At 45.2% G+C, this 11,284-nt stretch overlaps 1 protein-coding gene across 1 annotated transcript in view; it reads right to left on the bottom strand.

Moving 5' to 3' along the window:
• Positions 1-737: 737 nt before the first annotated feature.
• The window catches only part of LONP2 (lon peptidase 2, peroxisomal), a 36,969-nt gene continuing 26,422 nt past the window's right edge, over positions 738-11,284 (bottom strand). The window contains exons 12-15 of the mRNA XM_063167738.1: positions 10,051-10,193; positions 5,100-5,307; positions 3,865-4,055; positions 738-2,225 (exon numbers count right to left, since the gene is read on the bottom strand). Coding sequence (XP_063023808.1) covers positions 2,004-2,225; positions 3,865-4,055; positions 5,100-5,307; positions 10,051-10,193 — 764 coding nt within the window. The 3' untranslated portion in view covers positions 738-2,003. The remainder of the gene's footprint in view (positions 2,226-3,864; positions 4,056-5,099; positions 5,308-10,050; positions 10,194-11,284) is intronic.

Here is an 11,284-nt window from a genome sequence, read left to right as displayed (position 1 = left end):
AAGCAGATACTCCCCAGGGTATTGGCATCCCTTCACTCTGCACTGCTCTGGCTCACTGCTGCACGGCATTACTGTGCTCAGTGCTCAGTGGAAGCAAAACAAAAGGCTCCAAAGTGAGGCTGTAGTGGCTGCTGTAATGGGTCCTGCTTATGCTGGCTCAAAGGAATCTCAGCTCAGTAACAGAACCTCCCCAGCTCTGGCAGCAGGGACAGGAAGAGCTGGCACTGAATGCCTGGCATTGTCCTCAGGGTGCCATTACACCCCTCACCTTCAGGTGGAGTCCATGGGGATGAGGCTTAGGAATTGGGGTGATGTGTCAGACTTAAAGTCATCCTTTAACTTTCTGGGGAGCAGCTCCCTGTTGACCATGCTGGAAACTTTTTTTTTTTGTTGTCCTTATTCTCTTCTAAAAAAATGCAGATTTGTTTTGTCCATGTGTAAACAGACTGTGCTGGAATTCCAAGCATGTCATTGCTCTCACAGTGCAGAGCAGTGCAGGATTGCTTCTCCATCTGTTTGGTAAAGGATTTTTCCCTCCTGGTTTGATCAAAAACAAAGCAGCAGCACAGAGTTACCAGGCTGGGGTCTTACCCAGGGGAAAATGTCTTTGCACTTCTTCCCTGCCCATTTCTCATGAGGCAGAACATGTCCTGAGGCTGGGGCTGTTGGCTGTAGTCTCAGAACATACTTGTGAGTGACTAAGGGTGCAGCTCTTAAAATACTGACACAGAAGCAGGTTTTATTTTTATCATTTTATTAGATTAGGTCTTTTGTCAAAGTTGTAAAATCTTTTGTAAAATAGGTGTTGAAATTCCCACTGAATTGATTTCAATCAGTGCTGTTCTATTCCAGGTAAATCAGCTTTGTTATCTACAAAAATGAAAGCAAAGCAAACTCTTTACTTTTGATTTTTAGGCAGCTTCTAGAATAGGCTGTTGTGACCAGTACAGCTTGTGTTTCATAAGCACTTTGGGGGTTGTTTCAGAACCAGTGAGCAAGAGAAGGATGTAACAACACCCAGGATTTGCTTGTGGGGCTGCCCCTGGAATAAAGAATCACTCACTGAAGCACATTCCTCACTGAGGTTCAAGGGGAGATAAGAGACAAAGCTATCACAGGACAGGGAGGCTGCCAGACTTCTTGAACCTTAATTACTCACACTGAATAAAGATTCAGAATTTTCTTGGCATTGTTCAAATGGATTTAATTTCCATAGGTGAACCTCCAAGCATGGGGATCCCAGAACCAAGTGGGTTTGTGGTGGGTAGGAATGAAGGACATGCACTGTGCCCCCCAACATTCCTGGGTTTTCATTAAGGCCTCATGCACACTCCACCCCCCCTGCTGCTGCTGCAGGGACAGCTGTGCAGATGGAACTGATGTGTTCTCTCCCTTCCTACACAACAATTCCTACACTTCAGTTCTGGCATTGCTTCCTGCATTTGAAAAATAGAACAAACTAGAACCAAGTGCTAAAAGAACTTCCTAACTTCATTTATTAGGCCACAGTGCTTCTCTTCAGGTGCGTTAAGCATATTTTTTTTAGATTTCAAAAACCTTATTTTCCCCAGATACTGCTGCTCCTTAGCACATCATTATTCATTATGATTACAGATATTTTGTAAATAAGTAAACCTGCACTAAATCAGTTTGCTTTTTGTAACAACCCCACCTATGACCCCCCTCCTGCTGCACATTATTCCCTCTTCAAGGATGTGACCAGCTGCTGCCATGTACACACCTAGGTGCCAGACAGGCTAAGGAATTCTTTCTCATGCTCAAATCCATCAGGAAATGAGATTCAAGATTCTTTGCTGATAAAAAGCAGCAAATGCCCCTAAAGTGCAATTCCAGGTTCATAACTGCAGCAGCATCTCCCTTTTGATGGCACCTACACCCCCATTCAAAGCCATTTAGCTCATAGTTGTACCTGATACCTAAATGTAGCTGAAAGAGATCAAGGACTGTGGAACTGGAGAGAGCAGTGCCCCCAGCCTGGCTGCCTAGAGCTTGGAGTTGAGGTGCTCCAGGCTGGCCTTGACCGCGAAGCCGCCGTCGAAGGCGGCGTTGAGCACCTGGTCCAGGCAGGAGGCCAGCACGAAGCTCAGCTCCTGCCGCACGGGCGCCGCGATCTCCTCCAGGTCCTTCTCGTTCCTCTGCGGCAGGATAATTCTCTTCAGGCCAGCGCGGTGTGCTGCCAGCACTTTGTCTTTGATGCCCCCCACCTAAGGAGGAGAAGAGACAGATGTATAAAAACTGAACTAATTGAATCAAATAATTATTGTAGCAGCACGTCAGGAGTTAAATTTTGAGGAAAGGTTCTGCCTCCCTCAGTCATTTAGGAAAGCAATTAAAATGCAGTCAGAGTTGTAGCTCATCATGTGCTTAATGAGGGAAGTATGTTAATATGCTACAGTATTCTTTCTGTAACAGCTAATAACCAGAGAAAAATACATTTAGGAGTGAGGTACGAGAGAATCAATATTGCTTTTCAGGAATTTCTATAACAAAAGTGGCGTTCACTCTGTTTTTTTTAATATCACGTGCTGAAATCCAGCACCTTCATTAGAACAGAAGGTTTTTCAGATAAAGGCAGTGTTAGATTTAGAGGGAAAAGAGTCCTAAGGCAGCAATGTCCCATGAAAAATAACTTGAGCTGTACAACAAAATATGCACAGCAAAGCAAACCTGTGTTCAGGAGTGGAGAGGCTCCACCGAGCCTCCTGGTTGAGTTGCTAATGAGATGCAAACAGGGGTTAAATTACATTTTTCTTACAGCTGCAGCTTCTTCCCCCAAACTCCTTCCTATTCCTAAAGACCATCTTAGAGCAGAAACTTGTAATTTTACAAGGCTTTAGAGAGAGGAAGGGCCTGTATTGCAGTACAAAGGGCAAAGCCTGGCTGCTGTGACAGGGGCAGAGGTGACCCCAGAGCTCCGGGCCGTGCTGCACACCCAGCAGCAAGGGCAGCCCCTGGCACAGCCCTGGCACCTCAGTCACTGGGAACAGCAAGATTGCACACTGCCTTGGGGAAGGAGGGTTAATATTTACAGGTCCCTTATCTCTGCACACAGCTTTAGCAGCAGGCACAGTCAGGACAGGGTGGCTGCAGGGCTAAGCTGGCTCCCACCTGTCACTGCAGGGTGCTGTGGCCTGTCCTGTCACTCTGTCCCCACAGCCTCCCAGGCCTGCCATGGCACCTCTGCTTCTGTCTCCTCTGCAGGAAACAAAAGCCTGCCCCTGATTTCCAGCTTCATCCTCCTCCTCTCCATCATTTGGAGAGATGGTAACTCCCATATTGGCTTCAGCCCCCATGGCAGGCCCCACTGACACTTTGAACTGAACTCTGTTTGTCTGAATGCCTTCTCTGCCTTCATGCTTTGACAAAGCTTTATGGAAACCCCATCTGGCTCAGCTACAGCCAAGGATCAACATTCAAGAGAAACCTAAAAGGAGCTCCATGGATTGAGGAGTAACCTGTATGCAGTCACTGTGAGAGCTCTAAGTCACAACTTTTCAAAGACACCAGAACCAACAGTCTGAGGAAGCACATTTAGAAACTGCACTGCAGGCTCAGAGCCACCTTGCATTTTAAGACTCTGAGGTTTTGTTTCTAAGTAGACATTTAATGTATGTTCCCAAAAAGCCAGACCAAGGCTGGCTTTAGCTTGAAAGGCAAAGCAGGAGTGGGGCAGTCCTGCAGCAGCCTGGCCTCCTGCAACTGCACCAGCAGAGACCACATTGCTGCAAAGGAATGATCCAGCAAGGCTCTGGATCCACGCTTTTCTGAGTGGCTATAAACAGATTTTATACCCAAAATAGGGAGCATGAATAGAACTTAGCTCTTTTCTCCAATGATGCTTACTGGAAGAACAAGGCCTCTCAGTGTAATTTCTCCTGTCATGGCTACATCTGAGCACACCAGCCGCCCACTGAAGAGTGAAGCAAGGCAGGTTACTATGGTAACACCAGCAGATGGTCCATCTTTTGTGACAGCTCCAGCTGGGAAGTGCAGATGGATGTCAGTGTTGTCAAGGAGATCAAAACTTCCAGAAGCTTAAGGAAAAAAAGAATGATTTGAATGTTAAAAATCTAAACCCATTTTGTTCCTGGTCTTTATTCTAAAAGCCCACCAAGAACTAAAAGCCTTGGCACTATTTACTAACAGTAGGCTGGAAAAAAAAAACAATATTGCAGGAAAAAACAACAAAGAAATCCCAATGAGCTTTCCTACATCCAGATTCCTAGAAAAAACTGTAACATGATAACCAATAAGCTTGGCATTTGCATTTGCATGCATTGGGAAATTGAGAATAGGGATTAATGTGGAAACCAAGGACTTTCCACATAGAATTTTTATGTCCCAAACCATCACTGTCAATGTTCAGAGAACACTTCACAGAAACTCACATTTATAATCAAGTGGAACTCTTATTTATGTCCTTTCACCTGTGATGGAGTACATGGAGTGTAAACCATAAAGGTAAACATGCACACAGGTAATCCCTGCAGCATTTCATACATTAATTACATTTTGGTTTTTAATCTATCTAACTTACACAAATAGTGGAAGATACTGGTCAATTATTTGCCTGATCAGCAGATGATCAATCTAGAAAGCACTTTTCTACAAGTCCTGGGAGGTTCAGACAAAAAATAGTTAAAATGTTCTTGTCCTATTGCACTGCAGTTCCACAGCTGCCATACAAACCCAACACTCTCAAAATACTAAAACTTAGACTAAAAAACCTTTTAACAGAACCTGTCAGAGAAAAGCTACAGACTTCCATATCTGTCTCCATCATGACAATCCTGCTGGAAAGCTTGAGTGTAAAAACGAGTCACAGGCAGTGTCTGCCACAAGCAAGGAGAAGCAGCGTGGCACTGAGGCTGCCCACAGCACTCCAGGCTGGGCAGGGAGACACAGCTCATGTTCTGCCAGGCCACAGCCACCCTGGCTTGGCAGCAGCTGGGAAAGAACAGCACAAAGGCCCTGTGGGGCTGATGTCATCTCCAGGGCAGCACTGCTGGCTGGAAGCCTTTGTCTGTTGCTGTGCCCAGCCCAGGGTGGCAGGGCAGGTGGCACAGCAGGTCCCTCACCGTTGGTGAGCTGGTATCTCTTGGCGTTGCTGCGCAGCCAGCTGATGGCCAGGTGAGCCGACTCCTTCATGACGTCCCCCAGCTGCCCGGTGAGTGTCAGCTGCCCCTCCCCCTCCATCCTGCTGGCCTCCACAAACATGATCTCCCCTCCCAGGGGCGTCCAGGCCAGCCCTATGGCCACCCCGGGCTGGTTCAGGCGCTCAGACACCTGAAGGGAAACACAGGAAGCGGTTTAGGAAACGGCCATAAAAAAATTGCAAAAACAATTCAATAGTTGGCTTTGAAACAACTGTGCCCATCAAAACACTGCAGTTAAGCCAAGTGTCTGATCTGTTATATTTTAATTTATTATTTAATGCAGCAGTAGTTCTGGATATGTGTAAACAGTAATTACACAAGAGGAGCTGTATGTGGCAGCTTAGCTTAAGGCCATGGCAAACATCTAGGTGTGTCGTTCTTGAAACTTTCCCTGCCCCCAAAAACACCCTAAGAATCTTTTTCCTCAAAGGACTTCAAGTATTCAGTCAATCCTGACAATGTTTATGTGACTTAACCCATCTACTGGAGTGTGTTTGCCCTGTTATTCCTGTGACAAAGCCACTTTTGCTCCCCTGTGTTCCCCACAAGCCCTTTTGAAGGTGGTGGCACTGACTGAGCTGTGGCCAGCCAAGCCCCTGATGTTGTTCCCTGCAGACTTTTACAAACACTTTGGAACAGCAGAACTGTGACTGTGTTCCCAGGCCAGGTGAGGGGACACCTGACAGAGCCTTTAGGGGTTACAGCAGCCAAGCAATCAATCAGCAGCTCCACTGGCAGCCACAGGCAAGGAACCCACACAGCCCCTCCTCCTCCTCCCCTGGGCTCTCCTTACCTGAGCACTGGCAGCAGCACCCTGCCCTCTGCTTCCATTATTAGCATCATTTGGCTAAGAAGGCTCTTTCTTTTCCTAGCATTAGAACTGTGTGTTTCACTTCTATGGTATCAAAATACCTCACCAAGCTTTTTCATCCCTGATAACATCAGCTCCTATATCCATTCCCTGTGTGTTGTTAGTTACAGTGATTTTCTCTGATTATTGCAGTCACTGCTCAGTAGCTCAGGTTAACAAAGTCAGCTCATCCTGGTCACACTGCAGTCCAACAAGGCTGGAACATTCCCCTTTGCACTGCACACTGCTATTCTGGCAAACCATTCAAGGTGAGATGAACACAATCAACTGTCCACAGCCTCTCTCAGCCCAAAGCAGCCAGCAACAAGGTTTATTGATCTGGGGGTTTTGTTTCAGTTCTTTTAGACTGTGCTCTGCATCAACTGGCAACAGTTTAGAGACTTTGAGAGCTCAGGGGCAGAACACAGCAAATGGAAGAACAAATTAAACCCAAATGGTTCTAACAGACTCAGCACAGGCTCCCTCCTCTATCCTCAGACTAAGGCAGGTCCCTCCTCGTCCTTTCACAGGTCAGTTGAGATCTGCTAAGAGAAACTGCCTGTGCAGTAGGTGTTGATCACCTTTGGACCATTGTTCCGTGCATTACCTGGTGCCTCCAGAGCCAAGCAACCCCTCCTGCTGTCCTGGAGAGAGACTGGAGCACCCCTGCTGCAAGCTGAGCCTTTCTGAGCCTGCTGGCAGGCACACGTGGCAAATGCCCTGGCAGCCTGGAGATGTGGCTGCAGAAAAGCCCCCTGGAAACCCCCACACACAGCCAGAGCCACAGAACCCCAACACTCAGGGGAAAGCACCCTGGACCACATGAGAGACCCACAAGACTGAATCACTCCTGGCACCTCTGAATAATTTCTTCTCACCCTAAGTCAGATGAATTTAAATTAGAATAAACCCTTTCTTACACTTTCTAATCAGCTAAATTAAAAATGACCATTTGAATCAGCTGATGGCTGCTGATGTCTGTCAGGTGATGAAGATGCCACTGAGCAATGGAGTCTTGAGATCTGAAAATGTTTGTAGATGAGACCAACCCAGCTGTACCCTGAGTACATGAACATACTGTCAGATGCATTTTAGCTGCCTGGATACTGCAAAATTTAAGTCTTAACATTCAGCACAGTGATTTATTTTAGAGTATTTCAGGCTAACAGCTGCAGTTTTGGAGCTACACCAAGTCAGTGCAATGGACAGAAGCTGGGAAGTCCCTGATTCCCAATGGGAGATGAGAACCAGTTCAGTCACTTGCTGGCCTTGAGCACATTTGTTTTCCTTCCACAGGTTCTCCCAGCCCGACTGTACCAACATTTTTTCTTCTCCTCTGATTCATTCCCTGGCAAATCACTGCTGGCAAAGCACATTAACAGTGGCTTCCCTCTGAGGGAGGAGGATTTCCCAGAAATATCACCACAAGACTGACAGTTCTTAGACAAATATGCCAATCTAAACCTGTACTTTGGACAGGTTTTGCTTCTGAAAGACACCCTGCTGTTTTTCCCTGATTAAATTGTGCATGGCCCTTGAAACAGAGCCATTCTTTTATGGCATCTGCACTTCCATTTCCTAGAACAGGCCACCTCCCTGACCTGCAGCTTCTGTCCCTTCAACTTCACTCAAGTTATGGGGATATAAACCAATCCTGATGGGCCTTCCTGTGGTGCCAACAACCTTTGTTACTCAAGCAGAATTAAGGCTTGAAAGAAAAAAAAAAAAAGCTAAAAAATTTCCTCATACATCAACTAAAATCCAAGCCAAAAATACAAATAGTTTGTTATAAACCCACTGGATATTTTAGAAACCCTTTCCCCCAAAAGTGTGCTGTGCTGAAACATTTCATTAAATCTTCTGCACTTTAAACTGATGAGATTATTCTTTCAAAGCCTCACTATGTGATTAATTCCAGCATTTGTTCTGTAGGGAGACACATAAGATTATTTATTTGTGATAAATGAATTAATCCAGCAAGCAGGAGCTGAATATTCTGTCCCATCTTCCTGCTGGGAGAGCTGTGCAGACAAGAGCCAAGTAATGCCCTGGAAAGGTGAAAGATGAATCCCTGGCTCAGGAATTCCCTGGAGGACAACAGATCAATGAAGTCATGTCATGTTTTCAGTTCCATTTGCTCAGCCTCATGCAGGTACTGACACAGTGGCTGCCTCATTGTGTCTTTGTTTCAGCTGCTGAGAAATGGCAAAATGCAGGCCCAGGGTGAAGCTCTCAGGCCAGACCCAGAGAGGAGACCCAGCCTGACCCTACAGAGCAGCCAAGCTCAGAGCAGAAACTCTGCTCCTCCAAAGAACCTTGGGGGGACTTGAGAAAATTCTAAGGAGTAGCTGGGAAATTTCCTTAAAATAGGAGTTATGTTGTTATTGAGCAATTTACATGGAAAAAACCAAAGTGTGTACTGAAAAATATTCACTCAGTCAACACAGCAAATAGTACATGAAAAGAAATCCTGGGCTTGGGGAACTGATCTGTGTGGATTCTCTTCTTCTTCTATTAATGCACTAAATTTGCCTTCTAAATATAGAAATGTTAAAAAAACCTTTTGAAACAGAAGTCACAAGCTTCAACCAATCTTATTTCAGTTTAGAGGCCAGCAGATCCATGAAATGCTTATCTGCAAATTTATGGCATCTATTGTGGACCCCACAAGAAATAAACAAAAACCCACCAAAGATAACTCCCAGCTAGCACTCCTGTGTTTGTACACTTGAAATTAAGAACCACACTTTAATTACTTAATCCTACAGAAAAGACAAAATAGCAGAAATTCTTTTCCAACACAGCCACATTACCAAATTTAAATGAATGATCAACTCCAGAAACAAAAGTGACACCAGGTGGGACACCTAAGAAAAGTCCCATATTAGCACTGAATTCCTACATTTGTGTCATCTTCCTGCAGGGTACAGAGACTTCTGAGAGTTGGAAAGAACAAATGTAAGCTGCTGACCATTCAGTCATTTGCCTAAAGAGTAAATTCTTCTAATTTCTGAAAGTAAAATACCAGATCACCAAAGAACCCCTGGGAATGCCCTCAGCCCAGAGCCACCAGTCCCTTGGTCATTTATCCTCCCTGCCACTGTCCCATGCTGCCACCCCATCTGGCACACCCACTGGCACTGCCTCCTGCCAGTCTGTCTCCTCATCTCTGCCCCTTCCTTAACAATCTCTGCCATGATAAAATCTTCATATCCAAAAGAATCAGTTCAGGTCTAAAAGCTGATCCATTGCTTAACAATCATTCATTTTCTCCTGCTATCCCAATCACCTTGCCCCCTTTTTGTTCTTTAAGTCCCACTGGAAGTCTGGTCCTCTGATTTAGGAGAAAATAATTGTAAGAGGAAAGTTCTCAGGAACAGAGAATAACTGTCAGTGTCACTGTCACTGAAATGAGAATCCCAAACTAACAAACTACTTTAACTGATGGCATTTCCAGAGAAAGGAGCAAAATACAGATGGGGGAAAGCAAAAAATGTGAAATATGCCTATTGAGGAGCAGAGCTGGGTGCCTGACTGATCATAAAACATTTTAATAGCTAAGAGTCACATTAACCTAAAGAATGTCTGAGAACTTCTGGTGCAAACTGAAGTGGTTTTAATACCCAACAATGCTGCCTGGCTTTAAGGAGGTATGAGGAGCAGTCCTTAGCACAGCTGCTGCAGAGACAGGATTCCTGGGCTCTACTTTTGGCTTCTTTCCCAAGACCACCAAACATCCCCCACACAAAAGCAAAATTGTTTCAAACTGAAACAACACTACCACATTCTTCAGCACTGCTGCAGGAACCTTTGCTAACAGAAAAGTCAGGGCATTATGTCATTTATGTACCCTGAATTAAAAGAAAAGAAAAGCTTTAGGTGAAAACACACTTTGTGCAACATAAAGAAACACAGTGCTGTTACTGACATATTTTGAAGTTATTACCATTGTACAGGCTCAGTCAATAGCAATAATCCTATCAGCCACAAACAGCATCAAACAGAAACAAATGAGCATGTTACCTCCATGTCATACATGGGGGGCCCCAGGATATCCTTCAGAGCATGGAAATCAATTAAAATTGGCATTTCAGGTGGCAGAGCCAGGTCAGCTGTGTCACTGATGGATTCTGGTTTGGCATCTTCTGTGACATGTTCTTTGCAATCTAAGGGAAGAAAATCTAATTTAGCATTTGTAATAGTCTTTCCTAGACAGAGGAATTTTTTTAAAAATGGTGACAGAGAAAAATAAAACATGCAATGAAATGCTCAGTAAGTTCAGGAAAATGTGCTCAAACCATCTCTCACAAAACCTTGTCAAATTAAAGATAATATAGCATGAAATGTAATTATTAAGCCTAAATATGTTCTAAGTGTTCATCAAAGATAAAATTAAATCTAGAGCACTGACAGAGATGCAACTCATCAGCTTAAGTGCATTTTAAACTAATTCAAATAGCAAAACACATTAGGCTCATTTAAGACTTTACATTTTTCAGTAGATTTGTGCAGAAAAGCAGTATTTCACAGAATCACAACAGTTTGGGCTGTAAAGGACCTTAAAGCTGATCTTGCTTTAGGGTCTTGCAGGGCACCTTCCACCATGCCAGGCTGCTCAGAGCCCTGTCCAAGCTGGCCTTGGACACTGCCAGGGATGGGGCAGCCTCAGCCTCTCTGGGAGCCCGTGCAGGGCCTGCCCACCCTCCCAGGGAAGGGTTAATTCCTGCAGGAGGGATCAGGTGCAGGTGGTGTAACAGAGAATGTGCAGCTGAACAGTTCTGGGGGCAGCTCTGGCAGGGCAGGAACTCCTGTCCTTTCCTGAGTGCTTCCAGCTGTGCCCCAGCACAGAGCCCCTGCAGCACAGGCTCTGATGTGACATTTCCCACATTGGTTTTTGTCTCCTAGGACTTTTAAGGCTTTCTCAGTCATAGAAGGGTTTGGGTTGGAAGGGACCCCTAGAGATCATCAGCCCAAGTCCCCACCACACACAGGGACACCTTCCACCTACTCAGGCTGCTTAACTCACAAAACTGACATCTCCTGTCTGTTCAACACCAGCTCAGAACACAACACCTACAGGCCTTGTGCAGTGAAAAAATCTCCAGTTTGGTGTAATGGCCTGTGGCTTTTGTCTTGAAATACTGCACACACTGAGGGCTCTGTTCTTTCCTTTGTTGAAGGAGATATTGCTAAGGTGCCATGCTCAATAACCAGCAGCAGCAAAAAATTCCTCCAAGGTCCAATTACCAGACATTTT

The sequence above is a fragment of the Melospiza melodia genome, chromosome 13, assembly GCF_035770615.1.
Source record: "Melospiza melodia melodia isolate bMelMel2 chromosome 13, bMelMel2.pri, whole genome shotgun sequence".
Classification (NCBI taxonomy): domain Eukaryota; kingdom Metazoa; phylum Chordata; class Aves; order Passeriformes; family Passerellidae; genus Melospiza; species Melospiza melodia.
The sequence above is the reverse complement of the archived record's forward strand: the minus strand, read 5'-3'. Positions and strand labels throughout refer to the sequence as shown.